Source organism: Cebus imitator, unplaced genomic scaffold (assembly GCF_001604975.1).
Source record: "Cebus imitator isolate Cc_AM_T3 unplaced genomic scaffold, Cebus_imitator-1.0 Scaffold198, whole genome shotgun sequence".
Lineage (NCBI taxonomy): Eukaryota > Metazoa > Chordata > Mammalia > Primates > Cebidae > Cebus > Cebus imitator.
Window position 1 is genome coordinate 3,796,197 of NW_016107513.1, and position 19,228 is coordinate 3,815,424.

General features: G+C 41.4%; 1 protein-coding gene across 1 annotated transcript in view; it reads left to right on the forward strand.

The window, feature by feature from the left end:
• Positions 1-19,228, forward strand: part of SMYD2 (SET and MYND domain containing 2) — a 59,645-nt gene that overhangs the window by 8,326 nt on the left and 32,091 nt on the right. Inside the window, exon 2 of the mRNA XM_017547537.1 lies at positions 19,133-19,196. Within this exon, the coding sequence (XP_017403026.1) occupies positions 19,133-19,196 (64 nt within the window). The remainder of the gene's footprint in view (positions 1-19,132; positions 19,197-19,228) is intronic.

The following is a 19,228-nucleotide window of genomic DNA, read 5'->3' on the forward strand; positions in this document are numbered from 1 at the left end:
TTTTTGAGATGGAGTTTCACTCTGTTGCCCAGGCTAGAGTGCAATGGCGCAATCTTGGCTCACTGCAACCTCCACCTCCCAGGTTCAATTGATTCTCCTGCCTCAGCCTGCTGAGTAGCTGGGATTGCAGGCAGGCACCACCATGCCTGGCTGATTTTTGTATTTTTAGTAGAGGTGGTGTTTCATCATGTTGGCCAGGCTGGTCTTGAACTCCTGACCTGGTGATACGCCTGCCTCGTCCTCCCAAAGTGCTGGGATTACAGACATGAGCCCCCATACTTGGCCTGCTCTCTTACTTATACTTGTGTGGTGAAGTCTGCTGGCTAAATGTTTCTAACTTAATTAAATTGTGTGATGAAATATCATAATTTTAGGGATGTTGTAGAGAGGGATGGATACTGGGAAGAAAACACTGGAAATTGTTGACCAGTGGAGTCACCATTAAAGTGGCCTGTTGACCCATAGTTGCAACCAGCAGTTCTCAACTTTGTGTTCACCAGTATAATAATGGGTGTCTGGGATCAGTTTTCAGTATTTTGCAAAGCCTAATGGAAATAATATAACATACCTACACAGGTAAACCTTCTTCAGAAAAGAGCCTTTTCTCACTCCAAAGTGCTTAGACACTTTACTATTCTTTTAGTAAGATTAAACAAATAGTTATAGAGAGAAATGGAATAAAACAGAATTTTCCATGTTACAAGGATATCAGGGCTCCTTTCTGCGTTTTACATTCAGCATAATTGTTTCGGCTGCAGCAAGGAGCCATGCTTTAAGACTTCAAATGTGCCAGGTGCTGTAACTCACGTATTTTTCATATGCGGGAAACATAATTTCTGTTATAGCTTATAGGGGCTCAGTGACCAGGCTGCACGTTTGGAACCGATTTCAGATGAAAGAGATAGAATAACAGCAGGATATCCTGAAGTGAAATTCAAACCCTGGCAAGTTAAAACCACCATCTAACACCTTTCCCTCCCTAAAGCAATTGCACAGAATCCTCTCAATCAAAAAAAATCCGAAGATCCTGTATGAAGTGACATTTCTTTAAATCATATTGCTCTTTGCAGCCCATAAAGCATTTCCAGATACATTCTTATTTTGATCCTTCCAAGGATGGCTGATATACACAGGGCCTTATTCCATTTTACATAGAAAGAAACTAAGTGTTAGAGAAGTTAAGCGGTTTCTCTTTCACACCTTTTTTGTCGAATATTTATTGAGTGCCTCTTAAGGGCCAGAGTTCATGACCTTCAGGGATGGAACCAAATCTTTCTGTTCCCATGTGATCTTCCTGTATCCTCTGTGGCCTGAACCAACAGTGCTGTTCACCCGGGCCCTTAACCCTACTTTACTACTGTGTGGTTCTGTAGAGGCTGGGGACTTCATCCGTCTCTGATACCTCCTTGATTGAAAGCAATTGATAATTGCCCAAAAGGTAATTTAGCAAATGGATGCATTGTTTAAAGAATTGTTTAAAGTTTTAAAAAATGATTGATTCAGCTGTCTTATATCTGTATCTTACGCTGATATGGACTTAGACATGTTGGTTTTATTATAATGCTTTGAAATTTGCATACGAGCTACACATAGTCTTTTCTATGTATGAAATATTATATAATAAAACATAAAAAGAACATGAGGCTTTGGTCCTTTTGTGGGCTTGTAATATTTTTAATATTACACTAGGACTAAACCAGAGTTAGTCATCTCAGCCTTTATACCTGCATATAAAGGGTTTGTTTTTGTACCGTGTGATAGGGCAACATCAGCCCATAGTCTTTTTTTTTTTTTTTTTTTACTTAACCAAATCCATTCTTCAGCATCTCTCTCAGCGGAAGTTGAATTGCTGAGTTCTGGAAATGGAATTTATGGTGCAGCTATAGGGGGAGGCCCAGGTTGGTGTACCTGTAGGACAGACAGGTTGCAGATCACCTGTGAGAAGGTTCTTGTAAACATATGTCAAATTTCTTTGAGAAGATCCACGACTCAGTACAATAGTCTTTGGGAGAACTCAGAACAGCAAAATTGTCTCTTTTAGGATTTGAATAGTTAGAGAATTGCAAAGGAAGTTTCTACTTGTATTTGGGTGTTTTAGGCTTTACTGCTTTGGTTGTGGTTTTTGTTTTTTGAGACAATCTTGCTCTGTTGCCCAGGCTGGCGTGCAGCTTACTGCAACCTCTGTCTCCCAGATTCAAGCAATTCTCCTGCCTCAGCCTCTTGAGTAGCTGGGATTACAGGCATGCACTACCACACCTGGCTAATTTTTTGTATTTTTGGTAGAGACAGGGTTTCACCATGTTGGCCGGGCTGGTCTTGAACTCTGACTTTGTGATTCACCCACCTCGGCCTCCCAAAGTGCTGGGATTACAGACATGAGCCACCAGGCCCAGCCAGGTTTACTGCTTTGAATTTAGGTTAATATTCCCTCCTCTTTTCCCTGTCAGCATAAAAGCATGAAATAATGACTATTTTATGTCACTTTCTTTCTGTCCTTGAAGGAAGCAGTCAATAATTATAGGTATGCTGTATCTTCCTGGAGTCATGAATAACTAAATTCACTCCTCCCATCCACACTTTTTTTTTTTTTTTTTTTTTGGACCTCAGATGTACAGTTGAGGTTATCATACCTCTGAGTTCAAGGTATGCTTTTATCTGATATGTGCAAGGCAAGTTTGATTTTTCAAAATGTTCCCTCTCTTTTCCTTCTCTTCTCACAGACAGCTCCTCTGTGGGTTTGGTTACGTATCTGAATATATGTGTATATACGTCCTGATGATCACAAGGGAACTAGATACACCTAGAACAAGGCACCCTGATTGTACTTGGCAGATTCAGACCTCCAGCTCTCTTCTGATCCTCCTGCCCACTCGGCATTTTTCTGTAGCTGTCTCAGGGCAGGGGCCCCTGCACTGGCCCCTTCCCCCATGAGTGATCTGTTCTGACACTTGTGGGAGGGAGGGCATTTGGAGGTCTCCTTTCCCTCTCAGGAACTCACATTGTTAGCCCACCCACATCCCCAACCTGCACTTCTTTGGATTTCTAGGAAATCTGCAGTAGTTTAGGGGTGCAGTCCTTTAGCAGGGAATTAACTGAAGTACCTGCCTTTTCAGGGGTTGAACCCATGACCTTGGCCTCATTAGAGCTCTAACCAGTCACAAAGCACACACCTCACTTTGTGTAACTTCTGCTGACTCGTTCCTGCCACCCTCTGCGGCTTCCTATTCAATTGCAAAGGCGTTCACACCAACACAATAGAACAGAAGGAAATCAGATCTCTTCAAGACTTCTCTGAAGGACAGAAATATGCAATTTAGCAGGAAAATAATACAAAAAAGTCTTGAAGGTTCAGGAAACAAGTTATCTTTCTAGTCCATACATTCTCTGAGAATCCAGCTGTGTGTCTCAGATTCTTCTTCAATCAAAAATTTAAAAATAGTATGGGATTCCTTGTGTCAATTTGTTAACATAAAATCTAGCGACTCTTGTACATGAAGTGGAAGGTTTCAGATGACTAAGTAGAAATATTGCATGTATATTATTAAAATGGATTGGACTAGCTTTTATAGAAAAAGTGGATCTGAGAATTCGTAAGTGATTATTTTTAGCAAGTTTATAGTCCCTAGAGATGAAAATGAGTGCTTGTTATAATGACAAAGACACAGTTGTGTCTTAGCGAGTGCACTGTGATGCACAGGGTGTGTTGGTGCCCAGGGGACACAGAGTCACCATGGAAGACAAGAGAAACAAGGACAACTCGCTAGAGAAGTGAAATTCACACAGGGCTTGAAGACTTGAGCGTATCTTGGGGGAGGGACATGGTAAAATAATCTGGCTGTGCAAAAAGATACGGGTTTTTATTGGAGCCAAATAAAAACCTCAGGGATTTCAGGTCTTGGCACTTGGAAGGAGTTATGTTGAAATCTGTGTTCTCTTTAATCTATGAGCACCAAGAAAGACTCTTCAGGGATGTAGGTACTGGTCCATATTTTTGATGAGATGGTGATTTTTCTTACTTTGGTGTTGTTTGGATAGGAAACACCTGCTCATTTGCCACTGAAAATTCTCTTCTGTGTCAATTTCTTGCAGCTGTGGTACAGTGACAGTTGCTGTTCACAGTGATAGCCTCATATATTCTTAAAACCTCAACAGTAAGAGACATTTAATTGTGAGCCAGTAGTATACGCCCTACGGGTAGGAATTCTATTTTTTAACTTATTCATAAACATTTGTATTTATGGAGCACTTAGTGGGTTCTGTAGTTCTGGAAAACAACACCAAAGAAAAGGAACAAGAATCCCTGCCACCACAGAACTTATTTTCCAGCAGCTTTTATTCATTTTTATTTTATCCCCCATTTCCTTGAACTTTGTAAGGCTTCAGGAGATGCTGTATAAAAGGCAGGAAGGTTTGGGGGTTGTGTTCTTTTTCTTTCTTCCAGTCATCCACATGTGTCATGAAGAACATTCTGTTAACCAAAATGTTTAACTGTGTTGGGACTCAGAAAATGATACCCCAAAGTTTGGCCCTTTGGCATATAGAGTACTTTCCACTGAAGGGGATTGGAAGGGCTTCAGGAGCAAGGACTCTGTGACCTTCCCCGCCTCAGTCTGTTCGCATTATTAGCTCATACCCTTTCGTGTATTCTTCATTTAACCTAAGCATAAAAATAGTTTTCCGTGAGTTATTGGGCTCCTTCTGAAGGCTCTTGTGTCACGTAAAAACTTGGACTAAATACATTTCTTAAGTTTTTCTCTTGTTAACCCCTCTTTTCTTCCAGGGGTGTTGGCCATGACCCTTATGATGGATGAGAAAAGGCATCACATCTTTCCACCCCTGCAATTACGACACTTTTGTCTCATGATTCACGCAAACTAAGGGAGAGCTTTGATCAGATAATACTTAAGTCCAATGAAATGGCAACATCCCTGTGTTGGTTAAAATAGCAGAAGCTCTGGGTAGACATATTTTAGAAGTTAATGAAATATGGCCTACCCATACACCTGAGTAAATATTTTAAATAACACTCTAAAAAAACACCTTTAGGGCCGGGCGCGGTGGCTCACGCCTGTAATCCCAGCACTTTGGGAGGCCGAGGCGGGTGGATCACGAGGTCAAAAGATCGAGACCATCCTGGTCAACATGGTGAAACCCCGTCTCTACTAAAAATACAAAAAATTAGCTGGGCATGGTGGCGCAGGCCTGTAGTCCCAGCTACTTGGGAGGCTGAGGCAGGAGAATTGCCTGAACCCAGGAGGCGGAGGTTGCGGTGAGCCGAGATCACACCATTGCACTCCAGCCTGGGTAACAAGAGCGAAACTCCGTCACAAAAAAACAAAAAACAAAAAAACACCTTTAGGGTTTTTTTGTTTTGTTTTGTTTTGTTTTTTTAACTTTAAAACATTCAGGTTAACAAGGAAGTAGGGATTTAGGAACAATCTGTTTGTTTCATCCAATATTTAATTGATTTCTGCACATGTTCCAGCTTTACAAGGACTCAGCTACTAAATATTTTCTAGGTGCAGAGGGAGAGAGAGAGAGAGAGAGAGAGAAGCCTACCTCTCTCGACCTTCTCCCTGTGAATCTGAGGATGCCCCTGATAGAGAGAGAAAAAGAAGCCCACCACTCTCGACCTTCTGTCTATGAATCTGAGGATGTCCCTGATGGAACCCTGTGGCAGAGCTGGGGCTTCTCAAACCAAGCCTCAGGAGCCTAGTCTAGCTTGCTCTGCTTTGTTTCACTCTGGTCATCCTAAATTGCTTATTGTAATGAATGCAAATGTATACACTCATATATACACCTTGCTGATTCTCCTCTCTGTGTTCCTCTTTGCCTGGTTGACTCCTTTGGTTCTGAGAAGTCTGTTCTGATTTCTGTAGGCTGGATTAGTTCCCTTCGTCTTTTGTTCCTGCAGTATCTCATACAAACGTCCTTTGTCACACTTGCTCCTTGAATGCATGAGCTTCTTACTCATCTTTGTAACCCCGGCATTTAGCAAGAAGACCAGCCTCTGTTACTGCAGTAAACATTTGTGAAATATAGTAGTCTCATTTCTGCATCTTATCTTACTAGTGGCCCTTTGCATAGGCCTCATCACCTCTCTTAATATGCAACTGCTTGTTCTTGGAAATGAATCCTTGTAAATACTCTCAAAACTCTTCACTGACTCCCTGTTTTTTTCAGGACAAATTCCCTACTAAGTGCCCCTCCCATTGTATCCAGCATTATCCCTCACTGCGTTTTGACGTAGACCCTAGGTTCAATTTGGGTGGTCTTTGCAAAGGTGAAGAATGTCATTCTTCATTCTTCCTATTGTCCATTTGTCACCTAGAATGCTTTTCTCTGTAATAGTTCCTTCCTTATCCTCCGCCTTCTACCTAGGTAAGGCCTTATAGCATAAGTTTGTTTATATGCAAGAAAGATCCAGCTCAAATTGCATCTCTTTCACAGATTTTTCTTTTTCTGGGTTTTTGTTTTGTTTTGCTTTGCCTTTGTTTGTTTTTTGAGACAGTCTCACTCTTTCACCCAGCCTGGAATGCAAGTAGCAGTCTCTGCTCATTGCAGCCTTTGCCTCCCCAGTCCAAGCAATTCTCCTGCCTCAGCCTCCCAAGTAGCTGGGATTACAGGCATGCGCCACCACAACTGGCTGATTTTTGTATTTTTTCATTGAGACGGGGTTTCACCATGTTGGCCAGACTGGTCTCAAATTTCCAACCTCAGGTGATCCACCAACCTTGGTCCCCCCCAAAGTGCTGGGATTATAGGCACAAGCCACCATACCCAGTCCAAAGCATTTTCTTAACTACTTCAGCCCACACATCTGCTCATTTTATTTATCGACTGGTTTGTATTTATTTTACAATAATTTACATTTATTGAACATCCTACTATTCAAAGCATTGTGCTCTCACTGTGGAGTTTCAGAGATGAATAAGACAACATGCTCAGTAAATGCTATTTCCCTAACTCCTGTGTCTTCAAAGAGCTCAGCCCTAGGGGTAGCTTTCTGCTGTCAATTCCGGGTCATGTAGACCATTTGGATGCTGAATCATTTTGCCTGATATTTATATTTACCACTCTTGTGTAGACAGGGCTGATTTCCCCAAATAGCTCTCTCTTTCTCTTTTTTTTTTTTTTTTTTCACAAAAGTATTATTTCCCAGTATGGCTGAAGCATAGTACTTTTGTACCTACAAAATAACGCTTGTGAATAGAAATTACTTAGCTATGGTAGATTAACATGTCTTCTTACTGCCTTGTGTGCAGGGGTTTATAGTATAAAAAAATGTTCTTTATTCAGAGAAATACAAATGAAATCAATAAGGATTGAAAGAAAAATGTCTACCAAATCTGTTCAAACGGTATCTGATCAGTTTGAGTTTTCAAGGTGAAGTCCACAGTTGGGGGTAATTCACCTAAACAAATTGGTAATTCAATTTTTTATATTTTGTTTGCAGGAAAATAAAACTGAGGGGATGAGAGAATGTCAACTCTTAAAAAACTTCTCTAGGCAATTGAAAAGATAGCATTTTCCAGGTCAGGTACAGTGGCTCACGCCCGTAATCCCAGCACTTGGGTTGCCGAGACAGGCGGATGGCTTGAGGTCAGGAGTTTGAGACCAGCCTGGCCAACATGGTGAAACCTTGTCTCTACTAAAAATACAAAAATTAGCTGGGTATGGTGGTTCATGTTTGTAAGCCCAGCTACTTGGGAGGCTGAGACAGGAGAATCTCTTGAGCCTAGGAGGCAGAGGTTGCAGTGAGCCAAGATTAGCTCTCTAGCCTAGGCCACAGAGCAAGACCCGCTCTCAAAAAACAAAACAAAGCAACAACAAAAAAACACATTTTCCCGTAAGTAAGATTCTAAACAGGTCTGTCTGGGCAGGTAGTTAACACTCAGGTTTTGCTGCAGTAGACCTGACCATGTTCTGGGAACTCACATTTTGTGTTAGACTGTAAAGGAGATTTTACCATGGTTTATTTCTGTTTTATAGACAGAATGTAGAAGCAACGAATACTATTAGGAGTATTTTAAGTTTTAAAGTACTTAAATTTATATTACTTTGATTTTATTGTTTTCCTTGATATTTAGTCATGTGAGTTTTGTGTAACAGCAAGCATAGGGGAATCTAATAATATTGGTATTTGTTACAAACTACTAATAGTAACATTTGTCATTTGTTATACCACTGGAAGAAGTGGTGGATATTATTTTGTCAGTTCCTTTATGAGAGAACTGAGTTAGAAAGAAAGGCATTCATTGTTTCTTTGCTTTTGACTTCTCAATCAGAAGGCATTAGAGAAGGATAAAAGTAGCAAGGAAATGTCACTCTGACCTTGCACAAAAGTTAAGACAGAGCATTTCCAGAGGAAAACGTGAAATTTTAAAAGTGAATATGTTCATTCTTTGTGCGAGCTTGAACTGTTAGAGATTGTGCAGGGCCTACAAGAGAAGCTTCGGGTATAGGTGTTGTCCAGGGGCCGAAAAGAAAATTTAATGTTCATTGTTTCATAGGCTAAATATTTCTCTCCTATATTCATAAGCTTTGTGAATTTTTTTTTTCTTTCTAAGGCAAAGGTAAATTTTGTCTGGGCCAGAGCCTGCATGAAAACAAATCCGTGTTATCATGTTATAAGTAGGTCAGCCATTACCCCGACCACCAAGCCCAGCTTCCTCCTTGTAAATCACAGCTCCAGTTCCAATAGTTGGGAAAACCTATTAGTTGCTACCTTACTGCCCTAAATATTTCCTGCCTCCCCAAGAGGATGCAGGCTCTAACTTTTAACAAGCTTCAGAACAAAGCCTGGTGCTGAGCGAAGGTTCAGCACAGCTCTGGGAAGAAGCCCCCCGCTGCACGTGGGTCCCGTTCACTGTTACATTGTGGATTAAAGTGATGTCTGGAGCACCTTTCACTATTACACAAAAACCTGTAGCCTGAGTATTATCCTTGTCCCCTGACCAGGGTTATAATAGGGTTCTGCCACAATTCCTCCAATTTTTATTTCTCTTAAACAAGATTGGAGGCCTTGCTAGTACAACCACCCTCGCTGGGTGGGAGGCTAACTTTGTTTCTGATTGTCTTATTTCAACCTATGGTGAAGTTATATTGCGCTGCTGGGCTTTTTTCCTTTTCTCTTTTTCATTTGGCTGGGGCTGCCTCTGTTCAACAGAGCATACTTGTCACTTCTTCTGTCACCATTAGTTAAAAGTAATTGTTATTGCAAACCCCCTCTATGCCAGTATCATTTTCTTTCATGGTGAAACCCACTAAGCATTCATTTCAGTAGCAGAAAGTAGGGAGCTTACAGAATCAAATCCTTTTTATCTAGACCAACAGCACCTGCGGCAATGCATTAACTAGCAGGAGTTGTTAATTACATTTCTAACTTGTTGATCTTCATGGTTTTCGATTTTTAAAAGCAAGGAAATTAATCACTGTGTGTGTCTCCTCCACTAGGAAGTGACAGGAGCGTGTCTTCTAAGTTCTGTTCCAGTCAGTAATAATCAAATACTTGCATTTTCCTGTAACATTTCTTTTCTTCCTTTGTGGATAGAACTATTTCTTAAGTTCAAAGAGCCCTTTTATTCACAGCAGGGTAGATATTTGCCCATAAAACAAAGGCTTTAGAAACATAGATCCTCTAGCTATGAGTCTGAGACTGTGCTGATGGTATTTCAATAGTTGACATCACCTAAAAAAAAAAAGCACAAAGACTAATTAAAAGTGTAGTAGCACCCAGCATTTGTTGAACGTTTACAGTGTTCTAAGCAATGTATTAAATGTTTTGCTTGTATTTTCTTGTTTAACTTTCATAGCAAACCTATAAGGTGGAAATATCTTTGACAGTGAAGTAAACTGAGGTTCAGAAAGGATTAATAACTTGCCCAAGATCGCATAGCACATCAAGTACCAGAAAGAAAAAAGGATTTGAGATAGGACAGTGGGAAGAATAACTCATCATATTCATGCTAAATTGTGAGACAGGAATCAAGAAGCAGCAGAACGAAAGCTGGGGCGTTTCTTTCTTGAAACTTGCACCTGCTTCTAGCATACTTCATCATAGATTAGAAAGGACAGGGTCAGCCACTTTATTCTTAACGTAAACATTCATCATCAAGGTAGTTAAACAACCTGATTCATCCTGTGATTCATTCTTAAGAATCTCAGAAAACTCTAAAGAATCTGCCTTGCAGAGTGTTTCAACTGTATACAGCAGTTTCCTCACAAAAAAGCCACTCCACCCCAATGTGTTACCATAGGCCCGTGGCTCTGCATTCTGGAAGCACGTTGGAGTCTCCTGGGAGCTTTCTAAACGTCCTAGTGCCTGAACTCAACACATACCAATTGAATGAAACCTGATGAGCCCTGCCCCAGACAGTAAAGGTTGAGAACCACTGTGAGAGATTATTAGTGATTCACTCTTCACTTTCATTTTAGTTCCATTCCTTTGGGGTTATTTCAGTTCTTTTTTTTTTTTTTTAAGGGAAATTTTTTCTTTATTTTGCCTCCTGGATAATTCAGATCAGATTACATTGTAAATGATAGATTTACGACTGTGTCTTTTGTAGGAACAGAGTTCATTCCAAATGCTTTGTATATTCCTACAGCGAAAATGGATAGCACATATGAAGTTTCTCTCTGGCTGTAACTCCTCAGTCAGCAATAGTCAAACACTTGCAGGATCTCTGTCCTCTCTCAGGCACATATACCACACACACACAGTGCAGGTACCAGCTCAGCAAGTTTTAGTTTGAATTTCAGCTATGAGACTTAACAGAGTTTAAATCTCTTGCTAGCTATGGAAAGAACTGAAGCACACGTCTGAGTAATTTAAACAGGGCTTCCTCCCCACCCCCACCCCACCTCATCTAGAATCACCCAAACCAAAATAGATCAAAGCCAATTCTTATGTTATTCACTATCAATACCAGTAGCTATCAAAAACTGGTAGCTTTTCTTCTCTACTCTGAAGGCAAGCTGGCCCAAGAGGACTTATGTTAAGAACATTCATACTGCTGAAAGAAATTGGAGATGACACAAACAAATGGAAAAACATTCCATGCTCATGGATTGGAAGAATCAATATTGTTAAAATGTCCATGTTGCCCAAAGCAATCTACAGATTCAACACTGTTCCCACCAAACTACCAAAGTCATTTTTCACAGAATAAGAAAAAACTTTTCTAAAATTCATGCAGTCCCAAAAGAGAGCCCAAATAGCCAAAGCAATCGTAAGCAAAAAGAACAAAGCCAGAGGCATCACAGTACCCAAGTTCAAATTATACTGTAAGGCTATGGTGACCAAAACAGCATGGTATGGGTACAAAACAGAGACATAGACCAACAGAACAGAAGAGAACCCAGAAGTAAAGCTGCACACTTATAATAATCTGATCTTTGACAAAGTCAACAGAAATAAGCAATGGGGAAAGGACTTCCTATTCAATAAATGGTACTGGGATGACTGGCTAGCCATATGCAGAAGAAAGAAACTAGACTCCTACATTTTATCATATCAAAAATTACCTCAAGGTGGATTGAAGATTTAAATGTAAGACCTCAAACTATAAAAATCGTAGAACACCTAGGGAATATCATTCTGGACATTGGCCTTGACAAAGGACTTATGATGAAGTCCTCAAAAGCATTGGAAACAGTAATTGACAAGTGGGACCTAATTAAGCTGAAGAGCTTCTGCACAGCAAAAGAAGCTATCAACAGAGTAAACAGACAACACTACAGAGTAGAAAAGAAAATATTCACAAACTGTGCATCTGACAAAGGTCTAATATTCAGAACCTGTGAGGAAGTTAATTTAACAAGCAAAAACCAAATAACCCCATTAAAAAGTGGGCAAAGAAGACGTGCAAGTGGCATCTCAAAAGAAGACATACAAGTAGCCAATAAACATGAAAAAATACTCAACATCACTAATCATCAGAGAAACGCACATCAAAACCACAATGAGAAACTATCTCACATCAATTAGAATGGCTATTGTTAAACAGTCAAAAAATAACAGATGTGGCTGGGCATCATGGCTCACATCTGTAATCCTGGCACTTTGGGAAGCTGAGGCAGGAGGATCACTTGAGGCTAGGAGTTTGAGACCAGCCTGGGCAACATAGCAAGACCCCCATCTCTACAAAATAGACAACAAAGTAGCCAGACATGGTAGTGTGTCCCTGTAGTCTTGGCTAGTTGGGAGGCTGAGGTGAGAGGATTGCTTGAGCCCAGGAGTTTGAGGCTGCAGTCATAATTACGAGCTATGATCATACCACTGCACTACAACCTGGGCAGCAGAGTGAGACCCTATCTCCAGAAAGATAAAGAAATAACAAATGCTGGTGAAGCTGTGGAGAAAAAAAAGGAATGCTTATACACTGTTGGTGGGAATGTAAATTAGTTCAGCCACTGTCAAAGGCAGTTTGGAGATTTCTCGAACTTAGAACAACTTTCGATGCAGCAGTCCCTTTACTCGGTATATACCCAAATGAAAATAAATTGTTCTGCTGAAAAGACACATGCACTTGAATGTTCATTGCAGCAGTGTTCACCATAGCAAAGACACAGAATCAACGTGGGTGCCCATCAGCAGTGGATTGGATAAAGAAAATGTACATATACACCATAGAATACTATGCAGTCATAAAAATGAATGAAATTATGTCATTTGTAGCAACATGGTTGCAGCTGGAGGCTCTTATCCTAAGCAAATTAATGCAGAAACGGAAAACCAAATACCTCATGTTCTCACTCTTTTTTTTTTTTTTTTTTTTGGAGACAGAGTCTTGCTGTGTCACCCAGGCAGGAGTACAGTGGCACAATCTCAGCTCACTGCAACTTCCACTTCCTGTGTTCAGGAGATTCTCCTGCCTCAGCCTCCCAAGTAGCTGGGACTATAGGCACGTGCTACCATGTCCAGCTAATTTTTTTGTATTTTCAGTAGAGACGGGGTGTATTTTTAGTAGAGATGGAGTTTTACTGTGTTAGTCAGGATGGTCTCAATCTTCTGACATTGTGATCTGCCCACCTCGACTTCCCAAAGTGCTGGAATTGCAGGCTTGAGCCACTGCACCCAGCCATGTTTTCACTTTTAAGTGGGAGCTAAACATTGGGTATTCATGGATGTAAAGATGGCAACATTAGACACTGAGATTACTAGGAAGGAGAAAGGAAGAGAGCAAGGGCTGGAAAACTACATATTGGGTACTATGCTCACTACCTGGCCACCGGGATCATTTATATTGCAAACCTCAGTGTCATGCAATATCCCGATGCAGCAAACCTGAGCATGTACCCCTGAATCTAAAATGTAAGTTGAAATTATTATTTTTAAAAAGTAAAATTCACGTATAACCAGGTAGTTGGTTCAGTGAGCATACATGTAGTAAAATCTTCCCTAGAGTCAGGCAAAGCTTTTCAGTTTTTGGTGAAGAGTGCGGTGTTCTCTCACCAGGTTCCTAGAGGACACGATCCAGCTTGGACTCTCCCAGGGTCTGTGGAAGAAACATGTAGGCCTACCGTACTGAATGAGAGGAGGGACCCTCTGTATGCACCATGAATACATCAGTCTTTGTTTTCTTACAATCTGTTTCAAGTGAAATGGTTCCTGGGGCACAGTGGGTTGAGAGATGCTCTTTTGTGCGGATTTTCCCTCCCCATATCTCATTTTGAAAAATGATCCTAGATCCCCTCCCCCATTGCATCTTTGAAGCAAAGACATTAATGGGATGCCACTGGAGCCAGCACATCATGCAGACCAGGGTAAAGCTTGCCTCTCCTGTGCTTTGCTGTTACTGTTGGCTTATCCACTCATGTAGACTATTTTTGTTGCATGGAGTCTACCCTCCTGGACCAGTGTCACAGTACAAGGAAGGATGCCCTGGCATGATGGAAACAAAATGCGTGAATTCCAATTCTGCCGCCTACTTTTAAGTTCTTTGAGAAATCTCCGAACTGCCTTTGACAGTGGCTGAACTAATTTATGTTCCCATCAACAGTGTACAGCTAGTGCTCAACTTACGACCACGATTGGGACCGGCAGACCGGTCGTAACACGATTTGGTCATAAGTTGAGTTGGCTATGTGTACAGTTGAAATGGTGCAGGCGGAGATGGTAGTGCTGCTGGAAGCTAGTCCGCACTGTCATACGCCCAACCGGGCAACGTTTGCGCTGCCAGACGCGGAGCAGTCATGGCTAGTGATTGTGGTCGTAAAGTCAAATGGTCGTAAGTTGCATAGGTCATAAGTCGATCAATACCTGTATAAGCGTTCCTTTTTCTCCATGACCTCAGCAGCATTTGTTATTTTTTAATTTTTCTGAAGATAGGGTCTCACTCCATTGCCCAGGCTGGAGTGAGACCTCTCACCATGTTGGATTAGTTGTTTCATGTCTAAGATCCTTATTATCTTCATTTGAAAAATAGGATACTAATAGCTTCTGCGTAGACCTGATGAGATTACTAAAATAGATCAGCAATTTTCAAACTTTTTGGTTTCAGGGTCCCTCTGTACTCTTAAAAATTATTGAGAACCCCAGAGAACTTTCGTTTATGTGAGTTATAGCTATCATTATGTATCATATTTCAAGTTAAACAGAGAAAATTATAAAGTGTTTATTCATTTTAAAATGACAACTATTAATGCTAACATTTTTCTGTGAGAAATATCTTACAAAACAAAAGAATTACTGAGAATCGTGTTTTTGTTTTAAATTTTTGTAAGTCTCTTTAATGTCTGGATTCATAGAAAACAACCAGAGTCTCAAATATGCCTCTGAATCCAGTCTGTCATGTTATGTTTTAGTTGGAGTATGTAGCAAAAATAAAGCTTCACATAGACATGTAATGGGCAAGAGAACGGTATTTCGATGGCCTTCTCAGTTATATGTGGATGTTGTTGTTTGATTCATCACTGTGCTTTGATAATTGATGTTGTCTTAAAAGTTGTAAAGTGCAATCAGAAGCCATACTATGAACCTTTATGTACTCACTGACATAAAGTCCATTGGTTTACTGTACACTTGGAATGACTTTTTTGCCATGCCTAATTTTTAAAACAGTGTCATTGGCCATTTGGAAAATATTAGTTCCCTAGATTATATAGATCTCCTGAAAGTTGGCTCATTTCATAAACCACATTTAAAAAAAAATCATAATACCTAACATCACCACTAGCCTCATCAGACAAGTCTTCAGTATTGAGAAGCCGTCAAGCTCAGGATGGCAGATCTGTGTTTTCCAAAATTCTAATTTTTCCTTGAAAACTCAGATTTTATCACTGGCAACAAGTTTGTTTTCCTGGGAGTGACAGGCTCGCTTCATTCATTTCAGTAATAGATCTGCCAAGTGCTCAAGTCTGAATAGCCACAGTTTATCTAAAGCTGTTCTTACAAGTAAGAAAAAACGGGGGGGTGGGGGGGGGCAGGGCAATAATTTTTCCAGGAAGAAAGTGGCTAGCACAGTTTACAACACCAGGGATCATACCAGTGCTCTTCCATGAGATAGCCATTGCCCTTCAGTACAAAGCAGAAATACTTTTTGCATTCTTCCCACTTCACTATACAATGCCAAAAAGCTACGTACTTAAGAATCAAGATTTAGTAAAGTTAATATTCATTAGTGCATCATCAGGGACATTCATGAGACTGGCTTTCTCCCTCTTACTGCCAGTATGGCAGTAAAGAATACAGTGTTCATGCCATGTGCGATGGCTCACAGCTGTAATCCCAGCACTTTGGGTGGCTGAGGCAGGTGCATCACCTGAGGTCAGGAGTTCGAGACCATCCTGGTCAACATGGTGAAACCCTGTCTCTATTAATACAAAAATTAGCTGGGCATCATCACACACACCTGTAATCCCAGCTACTCGGGAGGCTGACGGAGGAGAATTGCTTAAACCCAGGAGGCAGAGGTTGCAGTGATTCAGGATTGCGCCATTGCACTTCAGCCTGGACAACAGAGCCAGAAGACTCGTCTCAAAAAAAAAAAGAAGAATACAGTGTTTCCTGGGCTTTGATTTATGATCAGGCATCTGAAGGTTTACTACCCTCCAGGCACCTTTATGCCTTACACCTTCTACATTACGAATGTTAAGATAGTGAAGAAAAAAAGCAAATAAAATGAATTCTGTCTCTCACCAGCTCCCTGAAAGGGTCTCCAGGACCCCAGCAGTCTGCAGACCTCTTTGAGAAGCACTGAGATAGACAGTAGAAATGACATATCCTATTGCCAACACTGAAAAGTTAGCCTTTTCTTCCTGCTCTTTATTGTTTATGGCTGTGGACTTGGTGACCAGCTGGTTCGAATGAAGGCCAGCTTTTGGGAGAGGTGTTATTTTGATGAAATCTCACTTAGAGTTGTCTCTTAGTTCCCTAGAGCCCAGTGCCTACTTTCTCCTGGGATGTTACATGAAGACTCAAAACAAGTATTGGTTTCAGGTTAACTTTACTGCTGGTTTCTGTGCAAAAAAAACGTGCATTAATCCTTGTTTTTTTTTTTTTTTTTTTTTTTTTTTTTTTTTTTTTTTTTTTTTTTTTTTTTTTTTTTTTTTTTTTTTTTTTATGTTATGGAGCTAATATCATTTTAACTATGATAATTTCCTAATCTTTATAGGGTCTTAGTGGTGGTATCAGAGGCTCTTTGGTAGTCCTGCATATGGACTTTTAGGTGGCCCCTGAGCCCTTTAATTTTTTTTTTTTATACGAAGTTTCACTGTTGTTGCCCAGGCTGGAGTGCAATGGCATGATCTTGGCTCACTGCACCCTCTGCCTCCCAGGTGCAAGCCATTCTCCTGCCTCAGCCTCCCAAGTAGCTGGGATTACAGGCGTGTGCCACCACGCCTGGCTGATTTTTGGGTATTTTTAGTAGAGACAGGGTTTCACCATGTTGGCCAGGCTGGTCTTGAACTCCTGACCTCAGGTGATCCACCTGCCCACCACTGCCAAAGTGCTGGGATTATAGATGTGAGCCACAGCGCTTGGCCGCCCTTGAATTTTTTTGTTGTGGTTCAGCATTTAACATCTCAGCAAAGCCCTTGAAATTTTACAGACTTCTTTTGTTTCATTCAGGTTGGGGGAGAAGGTGGGTTATTAGAGTAAGTTAAAAGCTTCAACCAGATTCTCAGGGGTCGATAACCTGCCCCCTATAAAAACAAACGTTAAAGATGACTTTTCGGATGTACATTTTTAAAGGGGAGCATCTCCCACCCGTTGTCTATTTCCTGGTTTGCAAGCTTCCTCCCTGGCTCTGCTGTCTTTACTTTTCCTCCCCTGGGCATTTCTGCACAGTCCGCATCATCCAGCACTTGCTGACGAGTCACTTTACTGTGATTTTTTAGTGTGTTTCCCGAGAGAGCAAGGGTCTATGCATCTTATTTCTTTTATATTCCAAAATGCAAAGTCAGAGCTGAATCCCTTCAGATATACCCTGGGGGATAGGGGGAGTATTTTAGGCTAGAGAATACATCAGCTAAATTAGCAGGTTCCTTTTTGAACTATTGAGATGTGCAAACTTAGAATATTTATTTATGCCTCAACCCCAAGATGTGTTTTTCTCCCACATTCTTCAGTCTGCTTCTTGGAATCCAAGTGCTGTCAAGAAAGCTGCAAGGCAGTCTGTTTAGTTCCAACAGGAGAATTTTTGGAAAACTTCCTTGATTCTGTAGGAGGAGTGTGGTGACTACCACTTGCTGACGAGAAGCCACGGAGGATTCTGCAGCATGACAATATGTAGATCTGTATCCTAAGATGCCAGCCCCACCACACACGCCCCCGTCCCCATCAGCTCTGCTGGGCTGCGGAGGAGGTGAGATGAGGTGGTACAGGGTGGCCCTGCGGCAGTGCCGCCGCTTCATGGTGTCGGTGTCTCCACAAGGCCAGTAGTTGGCTTCACCGTGGTGGGCAAGAGTTAGACAGCAGGTTTGACCGATTGCGCCCTGACTTAAACAATGCAATTGTTCCTGACTTCGGAAACAAAGTAAAGAGTTTTGTAGTATGTGGCTTAATTCAGTGGCTTTTCAGCTTTTGAAAAGCTTTGGTTCATCTCACACAATACATACTAGCACCGAACAGTTGGGAAGCAACAATGTCCCTGTCCTTTGTGGGAAGCAGGAAAATAAAATAACTATGAATAAGTTGAATTGACCCCGTTATGAAGAAGCAGAAGAATAGCTAAATAGTACACTGACAAAATGGGTGTGTGTGGCAATCAGATCCCATAATACCATATTCAAGATTTTGTCTTGGCGGGGGCACAGTGGCTCATGCCAATGATACCAGCACTTTGGGAGGCTGAGGTGGGTGCATGGCTTGAGCCCAGGAGTTGGGGATCAGTCTGGGCAACATGGTGAAACTCTCTCTCTACAAAAAATAAAAAAATTACCCAGTTGTGGTGGCACACGCCTGTAGTCCCAGTTTCTTGGGCGTTGATGGAGGAGAATGGACTAACCCTGGGAAGTCGAGGCTATAGTGAGCCAGGATCATGCCGCTGCCCTCCAGCCTGGGTGACACAGTGAGACTCTGTCTCAAAAAAAAAGAATCTGTCTCTGCTTGCTAGGTTGCACTTTTAAACTTAGCTTTCTGGACAACATTGAATAATCCTAGCATACTAAATTCTGTCTTTGCATTACTTGCAATTTCTAAATAATGAGAGTTGTCACTCACGTGGTATTTTCAGCAGAGTAGGTGCAGCCCAACACTCCGTTTTCATGGGGTCAAACCTACAACATAGTTTATGTCTGTGGCTCTTTAGCAGATGGGAAAATCAGGACATAAGAACCTTGACTTGCCTTGAACTACTGACCAGTAGTACAGATGACGTTCATGGCCTTGGCGTCTTTGGCCAGGTCATTGGTCAATAAGAGCCACTGTCCCTCATCTCTTTGGACAGCACTCTTCATACTGGTGGGCTCAGTAAATGTGAGTGCATGCACTGTTTGACTCACTCACTCCTCAAGGGCTGAATCTGGTCAAACTCTCATTTAAGGAACATGCGCCTTCTCGGTGGGAGAGTAAGGTAAGGTGAACCTTGGCTCTGCTTTCCAACCAGGTGGCTTTTGCTATTGCATGATAAAATGTGCAGCTTCACGTTTCTGTGCCTCTTGCCACTACAGTGCCCTTTCTGTTTTTAAGGAAAGAAGGATTGTCCAAATGTGGAAGATGCAAGCAGGCATTTTACTGCAATGTGGAGTGTCAGGTAGGTGCTGGGCCAGCTGGCAGGGAGGGCCT